We start from the raw sequence: 20,033 nt of genomic DNA on the forward strand, positions 1-20,033 counted from the left end.
TAACAGATTAATCAAGAAACAGATCCACACAAATAGACAAATAGGCTCAACTGATTTTTTACAAAAGTGCAAAAGCAAAATAGGGAGGACAGACGACCTTTTCAACAAATAGTGCTGCAGCAACTGGACATCCTCAGGCAAAAAAACAAACAAACAAACCTCACACCTTATATAAAAATTAGCAAAAAGTTAATTATAGACTTAATTATAAAATGTAAATTATAAAAGTTGTTGAAAACAAAATAGAAAATCTCTGGGGTCTGGGACTAAGAAGAGTTCTTAAACTTGATATCAAAAACACAATCCAAAATGAAAACTGATAAAGATTAAAAATCGTTTGCTCTATGAACGCCCATAAGAAAAAGATAAACTACATAGCACATATCCAATAAAGGACTAGTAGATAAAATACATAAAGAGTGCAAAACTCAACATTTTTTAAAAATCCCATTAGAAAAGAGTTAAAAATTGTAAAGGGACAATTCATGGAAGAACACACACAGATGCGAAAAGATAATCAACACTAGCTATTAGAGAATGAAAATTAAAACTTGAATGGGATAACACTACACACTAAATAGTGTAGTTTAAATAAAGCAGTGACAACCCCCAATGCTGACAAGGATGTGAATAAACTATATCACACACACACTGCTAGTGGAACACAATCACCCTGGAAAAGTTTGGCAGTTACTTAAAAAACTAAATATGCAATTACTAAATAAGCCAGCAATTAATAACCTTGGGTATGTATCTCAGAAAAAAAAATATGTTCATGCCAAAAACCTGGATATAAATGTTCACAACAGCTATATTCGTAATAGTCAAGAACTAGAATTAGTCCGAATGTCCTTCAATGGATAATTAAACTATGGTACACTCATGTACTACTAATCAGTAATAGAAATAAACAAAGTACCGCTACATGCAACAACCTTCATGTATCTCCAGAGAATTATTATACAAAAAAGCTAATCCCAAAAGATAACATACTGTATAATCCCATTTACCATAAAATTTTTAAAATAAAAAAATTCATAAATAGGGAATCAATTTAAAGGTTTTTAGAGTTTAGCAAGGGGCTGGTGGGGGTAGGGTAGTGGTAGAGGGACTGGTTAAAAACAGGAACCTAAACAGGTGTTACGTACTGAACTTAGCATACACACAAATGAGCATCAGTGAAATGGGATATTTGAACAAGTGTGATGGATTGTATCAACATATTAGTTTGCTAGGGTTGCTGTAACAAGATACTAGACCAGATGCCTGAAAAAAACAAATTCACTTTCTCAGTTCTGGAGGTTAGAATTCCAAGATCAAAGTTATCAACAGGTTTGGTTTCTTTTTAAGTCTCTCCTCAGCTTGCAGATGCCCACCTTTCTGCTATGTTCTCACACAGTTTTTCCTGTGCACATTCCTGATTTCTCTCTGTATGTCCAAATTTCCTCCTCTATAAGGACACCAGTCAGATTGGATTAAGGCTCACCCTAAACAGCCTCATCTTAATCACCTTTTTAAAGGTCTACCTCCAAATATAATCATATTCTAACTTCTAGGAGTTAGAGCTTCAACATATTAATTTGGAGGAACACAATTTGGCCCAGTAACAGTCAATATCCTGTTTGTGACATTTTAAATATAGTTTTGCAAAATGTTATCATTGGAGAAAAGTGAGAAAAATATGCAAAGAACTTCTCTGTATCATATCTTACAAGTACAGGTAAATCTACGATTATCTCAATAGGAAACGCATCACATGTGCATGTGTGCGCTCACACACAGAGATGGAGCAAATAGAAAAATAGAATGTTCAACAAAATTAAGTGATAAGGTAGTCCCATGAACACTAAATAAACCGGTAGAGCTAAAACATCCACAAAAATATGACCTACACATGATCAACAATAGGGCAGTTAAGGGAGGTGAGGAGGAAGCATTCTAGTGATTACAAGAGACAGGATAGGGGTTGGGATTATGGCGCAGTGGTAGAGCGCTCCCTAGTGTGTGTGAGGGACTGGGTTCGAACCTCAGCACCACATAAAAATAAATAAAAATAAAGGTGTCCACCTACAACTAAAAAAAAATTTTTTTTTAAAAGAGATAGGATAAAAAGAAATTACCCTCAAAAAGAGAGGTCCCATTTAAGTGCACCTGTATCTAAGAACAACCAATAAAGTTTCTCAGGCTTCTGGAGGAGACCACAAGCCATGAAGACCTACTAAGAGGTCTTCTTTGGAAAAAAACTGTGACCCTAGAATCCAAATTGATCAGAGAGATTTCCTCTGGGATAAAGGAGAGAGATACCAAAAAAGACCAACCTCAAAGAATATCATCAGGGAGGCAACATAAAAGGCCATATTTTTCCTTTATGTTGAAATATACAAATAGATAAGGGCAGAAATAATAAATGAACCAATAGATGAACATCTTGACGCCATTTCGTGACTTTACGAACAGAACATATTTGGGTGTTCAGGGACCAGATAAAGAAAAAGAACATTGCCAGCACCTGGGAAGCTTCCACTTTTTCCTTTCCTGTCACTGATTCCCCAGGGGTAGCCGCTATTCTGACTTCAAACAGAACAGATGGATTTTCCCTGTTTGGGGATTTTTATCTATGTGTTGGTATTTAGTGTGAACTGTACCTAGCTACCTTAGCTCAACATATGGCTGAGATTCATACACATCACTGCATGCAGATGTAGACTGTTCATTCTCATTGTTCTATAATACCACATGTCAATATACCAACATTCATTTATCCATTGTGAGTCAGTTTAATGTTGTATAACAGGCCACCTGACATTTAGTGGCTTAAAACAACTTATTATTTCTCACAATTCAATTGGTTATCTGAGTAGCTACTTCCCTGACTTTATCTGGACTTGTTCATGCAGCTACTTTTAGCTGGTAAAGTCAGCTAAGCTATAAAGTCAAAGATAGCCTCACACCCATGACTTATACAGTAAATGCTGGTCTTCAGTTGGGGCACCTCAATTCTCTTCCATATGACCTTTATAACTTCAGGACTTCCTTACATGTAGTCTAAGAACAGTATTACCCCCTCGATGTGTAAGCATTTATCAAGCCTCAGTTGCATAAAACTTAACCAAGTGGTCAAGTTACATGGTCAAAATCAGGACTCACTAGGAAAGAAGACAACACAATACCAGGAGATGTGATTTATTTGGGGCTAACCACATATTATATTCCTGGTCACTGAGCAGAGTTCAGGTCTGTGACATTACCAATATTGTTATGAATATTCTAGTACATTCATTTTAATAAGTATATATTTTCAAGTGCAATCACAGAGCCATAAAACATGCATGTCTAACTTTTGTAGATACTGCCAAACAGCTTTCCAAATTGTACCAATCTCCATTACCATACCAATTTACACTTCTAATAGCAGAGCAAAGTAACTTAGCTACTCTATATTCTCACAGCATTTGGCATTTTTTTCCATTTAGCTATTTTAGAGGGCATAAATGATTCCTTTCACTTTGACTTAAACTAAGTGGCCTTTATTTCTTCTTGGTGCTGGGGACTAAACCCAGCACATGTTAGGCAAGCACTCTACCAGTGAACTACACCTCCAGCACTTTTTAGAATTTTTTTTGGAGACACATTCTTGCTATGGTACTCTGATGTTACCCTGGCTGGACTTGAACTCCTGAGCTCAAGTGATTCTCCTGCCTTCTACAGGAGTGCACCCCAACCCCAAATGAGCATATTTTAAAATACTTCATATAAGCAACAAAGGAGAAAAATATTCAAACCATGAAACTAAGAAAACTATCTTGGTCCTCATCACAGGAAGCTTCTCCTAAAATACAGGCAAATCCACCTAATTTAAATATGAACAAGAGAAAAAGAATTAGTGTAAACCTGTGAAAAGGTACAATGAGAAGAAAGATTAAAAAGAACTAAATAATGTACCAATAGCCAATGAAGGTATATGACAAAAAAATTAAAAATGGTCATAAAGCTGATAAGAATAGTAACATAATATTTCAAAATGAATTAAAAGAAATTAAGAAAACGACAGACATTATGAAAGAGTAGCATACATGAGAAACAGAAAAGTTAAAAAATTAGACTGGCCAGATAACAAGAGGATGTACAAAGAGAAATGACAGAATCCAGGACAGAACAATAAAGAGTGGCGGGGGGGGGGGGGGGGACATGAACTCAGAAAGGTAAACAAAACTAGAAGAACACTAGACTTAATAGATATCATGGCAAGTACACTGAAGAGTCTTCAAGAAGGGGAAAATACAAATATAAATATAAACCAAACACAAAAACTGAGATAAAAAGAATCTGAAGAAGATACAGACAAGCACCGAAGATCCAACATACATGTAACAGGAGACCCCAAAAAAAAGAAAATGAAAACAATGAAACATTTAATACTACAGAACTCTAATGAACGAAAGTATATAAAATATATTTAGGCTAATATAATAAAAATGCATGTGTCTCTGGCGAAATTAATAGAGAACAGTCAACATGCAGATATATTCCAGTAAAATTATTGTCTTTAAAGATAAACAAAAAAGTCCTTTTGGCATGTAGGCAAAAAAGACAGTTACTTATAAAAGAAAGAAAATCATTTTGGTTTAGAGTTTGAAACACATTTTACCACCAAAATATAATTAAATAAGACTTAGTGAGAAAAGTAATGCACATTTTCTTTCATATGTGGAAACTAAAGCAAACAAAAAGGAGGGAAGAGGGACAGTTAGTGCAGAGGAAGGAGGCTGGGGGAGGACAGCAGCAGGATGCACAGGATCAAAGTACACCATGCATATATGGAAAGGGCACAGTGAAACCCTCAACTTGCACAATTAATATGCATTTATAATTATATTTTATTTTTTTAAAAAAAGGTTCAGTCAACTATGACTAGTGGACCAAATTCAGCCCACTGCCTTATTCTAAAAATAAAATCTTCTGTAACACAAGTGATAGTTCATTTCCACACTTTCTATGGCTGCTGTTGGGATGCAATGACAGTTAAGTGATTGTAAGTTTAAACCTACAACTCGCAAACATAAAATAATTATCTGACTTTTCACAGAAGTTTGCCAATCCCTATAATAAAGTAACATTTTTCAAGATAATTAATGGAAGAAAATGTGAGTCAAGTATTTTTATTTAGCCAAACTGGCCTGCAAGTATAAAAGCTACAAATGAACAGTTTTACATATTAAAGAAGATGTTTTTCACATAAGCCATCTGTGAGGATTTGATGACCTTCAGACTAGTAAATGATTACAGCAGCTTTATCATAAGGACTTGTATTACACAGTAAATATATTTAACTGAGAATTAAGACTTATTACAAAGGCAACAGAAGTAGGATCAAACAGAACTGAGAAATCTTGGGGAGCAAGAACAGACTGACATAGGAGTTTGTGAACAGAAAAAAAAAAAAAAAGGAATCATAGAAACTCCTATGTATCTAGGCTGGGAAAATGGATGGAAGGTGGTACCATTCACTGAGCTGGGGAACATGAGAAGGCACAGATTTGGAGAGGAAGATATTATGTCAAGTTTGGGACATATCAAATGTGAAATGCTTGTGCACTACCAAATGAATATGCCTGGTTGGTAGTTGGATAAAAAGATTTGGATTTTAGGAGCGACCCTATTAAATTCAGAAGTTTCAAACAAGGAATGGGTAAAATGACAGGATGGTGTAGAACTTACCATGAAAGCAGCAAGACCAATATCTGAAACAGATAATCAAAAGAAACATATCCTCAGAACTCACAAGAAAATAACATTAGCATTTCCATTGAATTTGACAATAATGACATTCTCTAGTGTTACAAACCAATTAAAAACCTTCAACTCTAAACCATTCAAAATAAAGTATTTTTAAATAATGAATATGAAGAGTGAAAAACAAAATAAAACCTTAACTACCCACTTTAGTTATTTTTAATAGCATACATGGTTGATCAGATTGCTCCATTTTGGGGCCTGACAGTGACAAATTGCCAACAGAGTAATAAAGACCAAAGAGATGTGTCACAACTAAGGAGATGTGCTACAACTTCTGTAACAACTAGAGCTCCCACCCTTTCTGAGCCATGACAGCATCTCCCCCAGGAGATGCTGCAGTCAGCCATGTGCAACCAAAAGATGGGGATCAAAACTGCAAACATGTCAGAAGATTCAAAGACGGTAGTGTGCACTACTCAGGTGTTGGAGAAATACAGCACACGGACGGTTGTGGTCCTAACAAGGAGTTTAACAAGTACAATCCTACCTGGCCCAAGCATCCTGGGGGGCAACTTTGGTAGGTATGTTAACAGATGTCAACACATGAACCCAAACAACTTTACCAGTTTTTTCTAGCTCAAGGCAGAAGCATGAACTACACCACACACCCAATAATCCTTTCAAAAATAAGAACTGCAGTCTAAAATTCACAATTTCATAAAACAGAGACCAAAATCATCAGCCTTGATGAGAGAACATGTCAATATTTGAATCTATTTTTTTTTTTTTTCAGTATTGGAGATCAAACTTAAGGCCTTGTACATGCTATACAAGCTCTCTACTGAGTTACATCCCCACCCCTTTTTAAAAAGAATTTGAGAAAGGGTCTCACTAAATTGCTGAGGTTGGCCTCTAACTTGCAATCCTCCTGTCTCAGTCTCCCCAATAGCTGGGATTGCAGGTGTGCACCACCACACCACACCCTGCAATCTTTGAAGCACAGGGCATTCTCTGTACCTGTCTGTTGTGGTTATAAAACAATTAGTAAAACAGGTATATTTTCATTTTCTATTAAATACTTCTCTGTCCCTTCCCCCCACCACCACTCTCTCAAAATCGATTCCTTTAAAAAACAAACCTGGGGCTGGGGCTGTAGCTCAGTGGCAGAGTGCTTGCCTAGCATGTGTGAGGCACTGGGTTCGAGTCTTAGTACCACATAAAAATAAATAAAATAAAGGCATGCTGTCCATCTACAACTATAAAAAAAAAATCTGTTGGAGCTATGAAAAAAAAAAAAGATAAAACCAGAAGAAACTGCACATACAAAATGAAGTATGCATGTATATACATACTGCAAGAAATGGGTAGGGATCAGGCTATGTTATGGGCCAAAATGCAGCCTCCCTAGATTCATCTGTTCAAGTGCTAACCACTAGCACCTCCAAATATGACATATTTGAAAATAAGGGCTTTAAAAGAGGCAATTAAGGTAAAATGAAGTCACATGGGTGGAGCTAATATACCTTATGACTGATGTCCTTATAAAAGGAGGAGATTAGGACACAGGCAGAGGAAAAACCATGTGAAGACACAGGGAAGAAATGGCACTTTTAATCCAAGACTTTAGAAGAATCCAACCTTGTTGAAATGTCAATCTGACTTCTACCCTCCAGAACTGTCAGAAAATAAATTTTTGTTGTTTAAGCCACCCAGTGTGTGAAATTTTGGTATGACATCCCTACCAAACTAATGCAGGCTAGGAGGAGGAAGCGTCCTAACTGGGTAAGAATTCACAAATATTGTTAACTCTATCCTAAAAATATGAAGTCCCATACAAGAAAAGAGGTTGTTTGATAGGTAGCGATTATGCCTTAAACAATGTAATTATAAAATCTAAAAATTATAATAAATATTTACAGTGGAAAGTATAAGAAAAATGTGAAAGGATACAATATTTACAATTAGAAAAGGACAGAAATATATGCAGTGTCAGCTTTGAAGAAAATCAAGAAGATAAAGAAAATCCAACTAAAAAGTAAATGAATAATTCAAAAACAATCTAGTCAAGCAAGAGAAAGTAATGGGGGCAACTTTGGATAATTCTCTAGAATTAAAAAGAGCTGTGTTTCAATAGTTGAGTCAATAGAATCCTTAATGATTAACAAACAAAAAATATTTTCAGGCATCACGTGAAAAGGCATTTACAATGGGTTTTAGTAAAATTCTGGTTCTTTGTAGGTTTCTTTTCTTCCTCTTTTTTTTTAAACAAACATTTAATAGTTACTAGCAATTCCACACACACTACTTTGGACCTGTATCTAGAGTGACAGAGGCTATAGATCTCAACAGGAGGGTAGGGTAGAGAGGAAAGCTATTCCCTAACTTTAACTTGGAGCTATAATAAGGAAAACCTGCTCCCTGGTGCTAGGCCCATCAAAGATCAGGCAAATCAGAAGAAAAAAAAGCTAGAGTAAAAATGTATCATTTTATGGTGATTTTTTAAATGTTTTTAAGTTTCTTTAATGTTTTAACATCAATATTTTTAAACTTACATTTCACGTGAAGTTGTACATTCGTTTTTCTTTTGAGATATATATATTGCTTCCCTTTCAGTATAAAAATATTACTGATGTAACCATATTCCTTTGTTTTCTATGGTATTTGCATGGGTGATAACAAGTTTCTGAAATATATTCTCTTTGTCACTAAAGTCATTAGCATTAACAGTATGAAATAATGAAAAAGCTCTCCAACTGTTTAAGTCTAAGACTTTGCAAAACAAACTTGAATGCTGCTGCATAATTTGCTTTTCTCTAGAAAAGCCTATTAAACTTTGTTGGCATTGGATACAAAATAAAATTTCAAAATTTGCATTTTCAGTACTTTTGCTTTCTTGACCTTTATTTGAATTTGAGACTAAGCTTTACCAAACAACAGAATTTACACAGTAACTAGCCAACCACAGTCCTCATTATGGAATCTATGCAGTGCATTTGTTACCTAGGAAACAGACCAAAGCGCAGGCAGAGTGCAATTTCAGTCTAGCAAAAGAATTCTCCAATCATGCTGGTAAATAAAGTCCATAAATCAACTAATCAGAAGCAAAGTCAAGAAGTATCACATAAGAGTTAAGCTCTATGGAAACTTTTTTAAAAGAAAAAGAGAAACCTGTGGGGCTTCTTTGGGCAACAATGTAGATCTCTTAAGTAAATATTATGAGCAGGTTTCTTTACAAACACAAACTGTCATAAAATAAACTGTTCAAAATAAATGGCTTCTCTCCAATCTTCAGCTCCTCTATTTTTGACAGTATTTAAAAGAAAAAGCTTCTTTGGAGCCAGCCTCATACATCTGGTACCAGAATATTAATCCAAGAATGAATTCTGCATTTTCAGCAAGCAGCTTGGGCTCGGGCTATTCTTAAACAATGCAGGTTGAAAAAGGCTGGAATGAGAGTTTTCCACACCTCTCAAGTCAGACCTGCTTCCCCATTTGGCTATAAAAATTGCGTGGAAAAGGAGGTTAAGGTCACAGATCTATTATAAAGAATAAAACTGTTACTTTCTAGTTTTCTATTTATTACCAATACTACACTAATCATTTGAAGGTTTCCAGTTAACAAAGTGGCCATTTTTTAAAGTATCCTTTAATGATACTGGTGATATATTGGTAATTAACAAACAGGAAAATACCAGAAAAGGCTATGGATTTTAAAGTTGATCACATTTAATTGTGGACAGCTTAGTGTTGTCTTTAAAAAAAACCTGATAAATGTCAGCTGTATCTTAAAATCCAATTTTACACGAATCCAAATTTTCTGGAAATATTTATTTATAAAAATGTAAAAAGCAGGAAAAAAAACTGATCCATGAAAAATGTAAGATAATTTATATCCCTTCCTGAGTCCCAGTTACCAAATGGGAAATAAGTAAAATATATGTAGAATTTTCTGGAATGTTTCTGATTATATCAAAATATTATTACACAAAAACTAAAAATAGTATTTATATATCAACAAAAAAACAAAGTAAAAACTGGATATTATCTTTTAGCCAGGCCACATAAAGGAACGATAGTGCTGATGAAGAAAACTGTCAGGCACAACTACAACTTTGCCAAACCAATTCTCAATACAGGCTACACTTTGTTAATGTGTAGTTTACACAGTGAGTCTTTGTTAAATCTTATCACTACCACTGACAGTCTCCTAAATGCATAAACAAGAAATTCAATTTGTTAGCTTATCTTTTTTAGTACTTCAACTAGCCTAAGAGCCAGAATTCTGAGAAGAGTCTAGAACTCCCTTCCACAATTCATGATAAAGTCAGACATCATTTTAGTATCTCTCCTCTTTGGACTATTCACAATGTAAAGGGGTGGGGGCAGGACACTGGTCAAGGACCCTTACCAGAGCCACACATTAAGCTCTGTGCAAAGTTTAAATTCATTTACCTAATCTAGACCGGAAGACACAGCAAGATCTAATAAAATTTGATCAACTCAAAGAGGTTTGCTGGGTAATCGTTCCTTGAAGCCTATTCTGGGTTTTAGGGAAAGTGTATAAATGTACAGTCAGGCATTTATAAAATGAGTCAAGATGATAATATTAATCTACTAATGTAACTGGGGCAGGAATCGAGGATAAAATTTTCTCCTAGAAAAAGATCACTATTTTTGGCATATTAAACTTTGTATACTGACAAAAATTAGTTTGCCTAAATAAAAATGCATTAAATTGTATTTTTATAATTAATTTCTTCATCTTACTTGATGGAAACTTAAATAACAAGTGTTTTCCTACTCTTTTTTCCCCTTCAAGTTTAGATGATAATGCTTTTTAAAAAAGAAAACCTCCACTTGCTCCAAATGCCTGTACCTATAATTGTCTTAGTGCTCCTCAAAACTGTTTCGGGAAAAAAAAAAAAAAAAAAAAATCTCCTTGGTAACTGTCAGATTTAAGTTTGTCGATATGAATTCTCATATAGCAAGAAAAAAGTTTCCAGAACTATGCAGAAGATTAAGATTAATATAAAAATACAACTCCACACCTACATTAAGAACCTGTCAAATTCCTTTTCTGGATGCTTACTGAACTTCATTTATTATTTCAGTATCTACAAATATGTAGCAACTGTTTACAAAACAGCAGCCATCTAAGAAATCAGAAAAATCAGAAATCAGAAATATCACCCTACGGTACTTTTCCAAACACTATATATAACAACTTCATCTTTGGTTATATTCACAGAATATATAAATGCATTAAAAAAAAATAAGGAAAGCATAATTATGGTGGAGAAAACTCAATTTCAATTATCCGCGTTCTCCGTGTGTGAAAGCTCTCATCTCTTAAACCAATAAAGGGAAGATTTTAGCCCGAACGGAAGGCTAGACCCTTGTTTACTGCACTCCAATGAAGACCCCACCATGGAGGCTGTCACTACCTGTTACAGTTCCATATCGTCAAGTTAATCCTAACGAGTATGGGGGTGAAAAAACCAAAACTTTACTTCCGAACTTCAAAACAAAAAACAAATATATAACCGTAAAAATCACAACCACACTCATTTTTCCCTTTTAAGTACCAGTCTAACCTTTTTTTAAAAACTGGCAACAGAAAGCCAGCAACATTCTTGGACTTGGGTCTTATTTTGATTTGATGTTGGTCGGCCCAACCTCCTCCCACCCCGGGGACTACGTTTCTTGATATATTTGATAACAAACACAAATCACTGTGCGCAGCCTCAGATGGGGGTGGGGGACGGAAGAGCCTCCCGGAGAAAGCCCTCCTCCGTTAGAAACAATAAATAAGGGAGCGGAGCGGCGCACGTTCCTTCACACGCCCGCTCGCACCTCGGCGTGCCTCCGCGGAGGGAGCCAGTCGGGCGAAGCCCCGAACCACCTCGGACTTGGAAACTAGGAGGGCAGACCTCTCCTGCTTCCCGCCCTCCTTCCCACCTCAGCAGACCCGCGAGCCGGGGCAGGGAGCCAGACCCCCGCAGCGCGCCCGGGCGGCCACGGGAGATGCCGGGCGCCCGGCCCGGGAAACGCCGCCGCCCGGTCTCCGCCCCCAGACCCCCAAGCCCGCGGCCGCCAACGTCCGGCCGCGCGGGTCTCTGCCCTCGCTCCGGCCTCCGTCCCCCAGAGGAGACAAAAGGAGGGTTCAGCCGGGTCACGGCGCGGCCGCCCCCACACAAAGGGGCTCCCCGCGCGGGTCGCCGCGTCGGCGCTCTTGTCCCCGCCCCGCGCGCGGGCTCTCACCCACCTGCAGGTGTCTGTGCGTCTGTCCATAGGAACGCGGGCGGCGGGGGCCTGCGGGAGCCAGGCAGCCCCGGCTGGACGGGGCGGGACGAAGGGGAGGGGGCAGGAGAACGGCCGGAGGGCCGGGCACCGAAGGCAAGTGGCGCGGGGAAGGCGCCCGCGGGCGGCGGATGGCGGCGCAGGCGGGGGCGCGGGCGCCAGCCTGGCTCGGCCACCGGCGTGCGCCGCTCCGTGCGCCCCGGGCTCCGCGCGCCCGGCTCGGAGCGCGGGGGGCGGGGCGCGGGAGGGGCGGGGCCGGGCGCGGGGCGGGGGCTCGGACCCGGGCTCCAGCCGGCACCGGAAGCGCGCCGTGGTCGGCGAGACCCACAGGAAGTGTGTAACGACACCTCCTACGACGTGCACCGCGCTCGCAGTCGTCGCTGCCCGGAGGTGGTGCTGACCCACCGTCCTGCAGCACACACGCGCGCTCGCCTCGGCGGGCGCTGGCCCGAGAAGTGTGGGACAGCCCGCCGTACGCGGGCCGGAGTTAGGTCCCACCGCCTGGACGGGTGTGGAAGCCACGTTCCGAGGCGCCCAGCACCGCCCTCGTCACACACCGCGGGCCTGAGTCCCTGCTGTCCTCAGGTGTCCCACACCCTAGCCTAAACGCAATGAGCAGACAGAACTTGCTCCTTTGGTGGCGTGTGTAGCACCTGTTTTAAAGCACTGAGTAGAGTGTTCTCCACACCCAGGGATGTGCTAGAACACTTCTGTCCGACGTACTACACACAGCTCATAGTCACTGCTGCGCCGTGGAGATGCCTAGCATTCGCCTGTGACACACACCCATACCACCGAGGAAGGAGGACTGCTTAATGACACTTGAAACTCACACCGACTAGTGTTCGAGCACCCCAGGGACACAAGAACCTCTCACACGACATGGCACAAGAGGCGAGATTGCACCTGTATTTTATCTAACACACACTTTGACAGCACTTATGGGGTACCCAGGTTTGCACCAAGTGCTTATTGAATATTAATTTATTTAATCCTAAGAACCCTATGAACTGGGTGCTGTTAGCATCACATTTTTTGAATAAGGAAACTGAGGCCTAGAAAAATTAAGAAATCTGTTCAAGATCATATAGAAAGCTAGAGTCGCCCAGATTCATCCCAGTCTGGCTCCTGAGTCCATGCTCTTAATTCCTTTTATATTCACAACGGTATCTTCAAAACGATAATAATGGTGACATTTGCAAAATGTCTGATTAACTTTATGTGGTGCCCACATCTTGGCCTCATCCCATCTATAACAGTAAAACCTTAGTTACTCCTACCTTTGAGGTAGGTAAGGGAAGAGAGTATGACTGAACAAAAGAATCCAAGATCATCCCAAATCTGGGCAACTAACTTGCAGTGCCACATTAGTAAATTCTCTCATATATCAGCCCTTTTCAATCTATAGCTGATTCAGGATGATAATTAATACCTTTCCATATCAACACCCTTACTGGTCTAGGCTGAATAAAATTAATGTGTAAATGTTTTTGATACATCTGTACAAAACAATCTCATAGTTAATTGCTACATATTCTAAAGATGTGATCCTGTGGAGAAATTGGAACCCTTGTGTACTATTGATGAAAATGTGAGAAAGTACAGCCACTATGCAAAACAGTATGGAGGGGCCTCAAAAAACTACAAATAGAATTACTGTATGATTCCGTCAATCTCACTTCTGAATATATATCCAAAAGAATGGAAGGCAGGGTCTTAAAGAGCTGTGATGCCGTCCTGCGGAGTCAATTTGGCCCGGGAGACAAACAGGCAGCGAAACTCTTGAACTTGAAGCGGTTTATTGAAGATTCATGGACCCGGAACACTGGCGCTTGAGGAGAGCCAGCTTATATTCCCTCCAGGAGGCGGAGGGTAGGGTCAACTAAGCCAAGATCAGGCGAGGCGCTAGCTGTCCAATCATGGTAAAGGTCAAAACGAGCAGGCAGGAGCAGGAGCACTCGGGAACACACGTGCACATGTTGTGTGCGTGAACTTATATGAATATGGCCAATGATAAAGCACCTGGGTGTGTTTATGTTAACCGACTTCTTCACCACCAATGTGATCAAAACAACTTCTAGCTGGTTGCCAGGTGCCATCTTGGCATAGTCTGCATGGCATAGCCCCCAACAGAGCTGTCCATATCCTATGTTCATTTGCAGCATTATATACAATACCCAAGAGGTAGAAGCAGCCCTGACAGATGAGTGGAATGGATAAAGAAAATGTGATATATGTTTACAATGAAGTATTATTCAGCTCTAAAAAAAGGAGAAAATCTGTTACATGCTATAACATGAAAGAGCTTGGAAGATATTCTGTGTGAAATGTCAGTTATATATATGGAGCTGGGATGACATGCACATGCCATCTCCCCAACTATTGTTTTGGTTTCCTTTTTCTTTCACTTTTCCCCTTGTGCTAGGTATGGAACCCAGGACCCTAAACAAGCACCCTACCACTGAGCCACATCCCCCCTCCCATGGCTTCTAATCTGGTCCTGAAGTCTCTCTCTAGAGTGACCATAGACTGAAATGACCACTTCCTAGGAGAGTCCTGACCAGGGGAAATTTAGGTTCAGGTGTGTTAGATAAGACATAATGAGATGAAAACAAAATGGATGAAACACAAATTTATTACCCCCAGATCCCAGGAAAGTCAGAAGTGCTAAAGGGATTGACACCAAGTCTGGGAGTAGGAAGAAGCCCAACAATCAGGTAAAGAAGAAAAAGACAAGAGGGACTATGAATTTAAGGTCCACTGGCATTATGTCCTAGAATTTCCAAGGGGGTTATGAATTGGCTGGTTTAAAGAAAATACTTGCAAAAAGGGAGAATTTATTTACAGAACTCTGATATTGACCATTAAGTATTATCATGGTCAGCAGCTGTGGGATATGTTAGGTTTTGAGTCACTGGAATGAGATAAAAAGTGGGTTATATCACAAACTACCACATAGGGAGAGGAAGTTTTAATTAGGTCAAAGATGACAGTGCACAACTGGGTTTCAGATAACTTATATCAGGTCAAAAAATGGGTATCTAAGCAGCAACTATATTAATGACACTGACCCAAAGCTACAGCACTGTGTTTGTCAGCTTTTCATCACTGTGACTAAAATGCCTCACAAGAAAAACTTAGAGAAGGAAAAGTTTATTTCAACTCACAGTTTCAGAGGTTCAATTCATGGTTGGCCAACTTGACTGCTGTGAGCCTGAGGTGAGGCAGAACACATCACAGTAGAAAAGTAAGGCAGAAGAAAACTGCTCAGCCCACGGCAGCTGAGAAACAGGAAGAGGCAAGGAGCCAGGGACAAATACAATACCCAACCACAACCACACCCCACCTGCCTATAGTTATCACTGTGTGGCCCATCCAAATTATTAATCCATCAAACAGACTGATCCACTGGTGAGATTACAGCTCTCATACTCTAACCATTTCACCCCTGAACAGACCTGCATGGCCTAACACCTGAGCTTTTCCAGGAACAATAAAGGTCCAAACAATAACAAATAGGGATGAACCTTAAAAACATTATACTAAGAAAAAGCTAGTCACAAAAGGTCCTACATGATTCCATTTAAATGAAATAACCAGATCAGGTAAATCAACAGCAAGAGAAAGTTTTATTTACATACTCCTAAATAGGACACATACTGCAATTAGTTGAATCACAGTAATATTTTCCTGAAGATTACTATATCTGAAAAGCTAGTTAACAAAATGAAAAACTTTTTCATAAGCTTTTACAAGTAGTATTTATTAAGCAGTTTATTATGTGGTTCTGTGAAAAGCACATATTTTCTATAAAATAAGCATATAAAAATCCAAAACATCATCAAGATTTACATTAGTATACAATCCAAAATTTTAAATTTTAACACAAATTAGCTTCAATCTACACTAGAAGAATCTTTATAAAGGGTAAATTTTACTGCTTGATCCTGACTGTTCATAATATGTACTTTTCCTAAAAGGAAGAGATATAAGGCGGCAAAAACCTCAAAATATAAAAAAACAGAATGTCTCAGAAATCTACTTAATGGAGTCTATGTTTGATTAGCTAGCTGGTTTTGTTTTGTTTTGATTTTTGATTGAACTCAGGAGCACTCAACCACTAAGCCACATCTCCAGCCCTATTCTGTATTTTATTTAGACAGGGTCTCACTGAGTCACTTAGCACCTCATGTTTGCTGAGGCTGGCTTTGAGCTTCAGATTCTCCTGCTTCAGCCTCCCAAGCTGCTGGGATTACAGGTGTGCGCCACTGTGCCCAGCTTGTTTTGATTTTTAAGTACCTATAGCATTTCACATTTTGTTGTTGTTGTTGTTTTTTCCAGCACTGGGAATTGCACTCAGGGGATGTTCTATCACTGAGCTACATCTGCAACCCTTTTCTATTTTTTATTTTGGGACAGGCCCTTGCTAAATTGCCCAAGTTAGCCTCAAACTTGTGATCCTCCTGACTCAACCTCCCAAGTCACTGGGATTACAGGCATGAGCCATTACACCCATCAGGCTAGCTGCTTTTAATCTGACTTTGAATCTTGTAGAATCTATTTTTTCCAGAATAGACATGCACATTCTTAACATACAATAGGGAAGACAACAAACATTAGATGTTAATTCTTGAGGGTTTTTTTGTTTTTTTTGTTTTTTTTTACTTTTTAAGCATAGCAGTCAACATTTTTGTTTCTTTGCCATCACAGTCTGGAATTCATCTGATTCATTAGTTTCTCCAATTTGATTGCTAGGGCCATGTTTCCTTTAATCTTCAACTTTCCCGACATGAATGCTACTGTTGGTTTTAGTTTCCCTAAAATGAGAAAATGAGAGAGGTAAACAACTATTAGTACCATTAGGGACATATCACTTCAAGAATATGTATTATAAAAAGACTCTTTAATGAGTTCTAAAAACCTCAGAAGCATAGAAATTTCTTTTACAGCCTTTTATATCAGTATCTAGGGAATTTCAATTCCTAGATTTTGATGTTAACAATATCCTATACCATAAGAGATAATGTAAAAAACAACAATAAGCAAAGATTATGACAAAAAGCCAAAGATGGAATATTTAGACATACCCTAGTAGTTCCACATTAAAAGAAACATGGTCCAAGTAAATTCTGGGAAACAAATACTATCTTAGTTAATTTTCCAATCTATAATAGTTCATTAAACTTTTAACCTTTTCAAGTTTAAATTCAAGTAACTAAATGGTGTAAATGCATAAAATATTTTTAAATGGTCATTAAAATATAATGTATGGACACAGAAGTATGTAATAGTAAATGCCACAGTATTACAAAAATGTAAGTGTTCGATTCACAATAGCTAAATTATGGAACCAACAAATGAACGAATAAAGAAAAATGTGGTACTTATACACAATGGAGTATTACTCAACCTTAAAGAAGAATGAAATTATGGCATTTCCAGGTAAATGGATGGATATCATGCTAAGCGAAATAAGCCAAACCCAAAAAAAACAAAGGCCGGATGTTTTCTCTGATAAGCAGATACTGATCCATAATCAGGGGTAGAGGGGAGAATGAAGAACTTTGGATTGTACAGTGGGGAATGAGGGGAGGGGATGGTGTGTAGGGATGGGAAGGATGGTGGAATGAGATGAACATTACTACCCTGTATACATGTATGATTATTCTACTGGTGTGACTCTGCACCATGTACAGATAGAGGAATGAGAAGTTGTGCTCCATTTGTGTACAATGTATCAAAATGCATTCTACTCCGTGGCATATGCTTGTAATCCCAGGGGCTCGAGAGGCTGAGGCAGGAGGATCACCAGTTCAAAGCTAGCCTCAGCAAAAGCGAGGCACTAAGCAACTCAATGAGACCCTGTCTCTAAATAAAATACAAAATAGGGCTGGGGATGTGGCTCAGTAGTTGAGGGTCCCTGAGTTCAATCCCTGGTATATAAAAAAAATCATTCTACTGTCATGTATAACTAATTAGAACAAATTAAAAACTAAAAAAAAAGTGAGTGTTAAAACAGAATCTTAAGTTAATAAAGATGATTACAAATATTATGCTTTTTTTTTTTTTTTTTTTGGGTGCTGGGGATCGAACCCAGGGCCTTGTGCTTACAAGGCAAGCACTCTACCAACTGAGCTATCTCCCCAGCCCCAAATATTATGCTTTTTATCTGCTATTTTATTCCAGTGTCAGTTCACAGTCTGACACACAGTGGAATTCATGAAAAAGCTGAGGTTCAGGAGAGGATTTTGGCTTGCCCAAGGTCACTTATTGTTATTTCCTGCTTTATTTTATGCCAGTTTATATACAGCACACATGTCCTAGAGGCGTACTACATGTCCGTGCATTATGTCACCAACCCCACCCTCCACCCAGGTTCCACATGCAGTGTGTAGCTTAATGTATTTTGTATATCTATTAGTAGAGTAGACACCTTTAAATTATTCTAAATAAGGGTTGTCGCAAACCCTCAAAGATTGGTTACAGAAGGAAAGAATCAAGTCCCCTTCTTTTCTGAGCTATGCATCTCTAAAATAAAATGTCATGTTAAAACATCTAAACTTATAAATAATAGAAAGGATAATAGTGATTTACGTGAAAGATACTGAAAGATCTTTATTCTTTGAAGAAACAAAACAGCCCATCCAAACCGTACCAACTCTACCATCTGGGCAACTGTGCTCACTGCTCTGCCTCTCTACAGTGGAGTCTGCCAATACCTAACTCAGCTTTCTTCCAATCGGCTTTATAAATCTTTGTTCATAGAGAGATGAATGGCTATCATGAGACCAAAAAAGAAAGGGGAAAACATGGATAAAAGCAACTTAAAGAGGGAGTATGTATGTGCAGAACAAAGAAAACTAAAATAAGCAAATGAAGAACCCATTAAAATCTCTATAACCCTTATCCTCAGATATAGAAGAATAACAAGGTGTGGGAGGAAAGGCAGGGAAGAGAAGAAGCACAGGAAAAATGGAGAAAAATAGGAAGGGATGAACAAAGGAAAGGGAAAGAGGGAGGGAAAAGAGAAAAGCAGAGGTAGTAATAGAAGGGAAGTGGGGTGGAGCAGAGTGAGGAGGAGAAAAGGGCAGCAAACGAAGAAAAAGTCCTGGAAAATAGGATTGAGGTCTCAGAAATTAAAGTTATGATTCTTAGTATTAAAATGCAATAAAAAGTTAAGAAAGTAAGTTGATCTCCTGGAAAGTAAAGTAAGATATACAAAATAGCTATGCGATAGAAGAAAATGATGATGAAATCAGATCTAACCCTTTCTTCAGAAATATCAAAGAAATTCTATAAGAACATTTCGAGGACCCAAGCAGCCAGGAGAATCACAGAAAAAAAAGACCATGGCACCTTGAATCACTGTGAAATTTCAGAATACCACAAAGATGAATCTGATTTGCCTTCAGAAAGAGAAAGATTAAGAATAGGATCAAATTCTCAACTGTAATCTTAGAAGATGGGAGACACAGCTTCAAAATTCTAAGAGAAAGTGAATTTCAACTCAGAGATCTCTACCTAACCAAATAATCAAGAGTATCAGTAGACTAAAAATAGCTTCAGAGACATATAAAAAAAAATTATCTCAAATGTATCCTCTCACATAGCTAATAGAGAATATGTGTCACCAAAATAAAAATGTAAACCAAGAAAGAAGACACAAGATCCAGGAAAATAAATTCAATGCTGAGGAGAGTTAACTCAACTTGTAAGACAACAGCCATGGAGGAGGCTTATAGATCTACAGTCCAGGCTATAACATGAAGACAAAGGGCTCCAGGAAAAAGTAGCCTGAAGGACAATCTGACACATCTGATAACAGAGTAACTGCATCAAGAAGTCGTGACTGGAAAAGCCATGGGAAGATCATAGGAAGATTTTGCTAAGTATGTATGTGTTCTCCAAATTCTGTATTCTGAAGTCCCAACACCAAGTGGGATGGTATTAGGAGGTGGGGTCTTTGGGAGTTAATTAGGTTTAGATGAACACCTGAG

At 38.6% G+C, this 20,033-nt stretch overlaps 2 protein-coding genes across 6 annotated transcripts in view; both read right to left on the minus strand.

Annotated features, from left to right (window-relative positions):
• Kiaa1958 (KIAA1958 ortholog) overlaps positions 1-12,136 on the minus strand; it is a 140,791-nt gene extending 128,655 nt beyond the window's left edge. For 3 of the 4 annotated variants that reach the window (XM_047524319.1, XM_047524320.1, XM_047524316.1), the window contains exons 1-2: positions 12,002-12,136; positions 5,719-5,741 (exon numbers count right to left, since the gene is read on the minus strand). The gene's annotated coding sequence lies outside the window, so the exon portion shown is untranslated. The remainder of the gene's footprint in view (positions 1-5,718; positions 5,742-12,001) is intronic. The other variant, XM_047524321.1, reaches the window with a different exon arrangement.
• A 4,597-nt stretch (positions 12,137-16,733) lies between these two features.
• Hsdl2 (hydroxysteroid dehydrogenase like 2) overlaps positions 16,734-20,033 on the minus strand; it is a 69,784-nt gene continuing 66,484 nt past the window's right edge. For both annotated transcript variants that reach the window (XM_047525402.1, XM_047525401.1), the window contains one exon: positions 16,734-16,853. In XM_047525402.1, coding sequence (XP_047381358.1) covers positions 16,741-16,853 — 113 coding nt within the window. In that variant the 3' untranslated portion in view covers positions 16,734-16,740. The remainder of the gene's footprint in view (positions 16,854-20,033) is intronic.

This window comes from Sciurus carolinensis, chromosome 14 (genome assembly GCF_902686445.1).
Source record: "Sciurus carolinensis chromosome 14, mSciCar1.2, whole genome shotgun sequence".
In the NCBI taxonomy this organism is placed as follows: domain Eukaryota; kingdom Metazoa; phylum Chordata; class Mammalia; order Rodentia; family Sciuridae; genus Sciurus; species Sciurus carolinensis.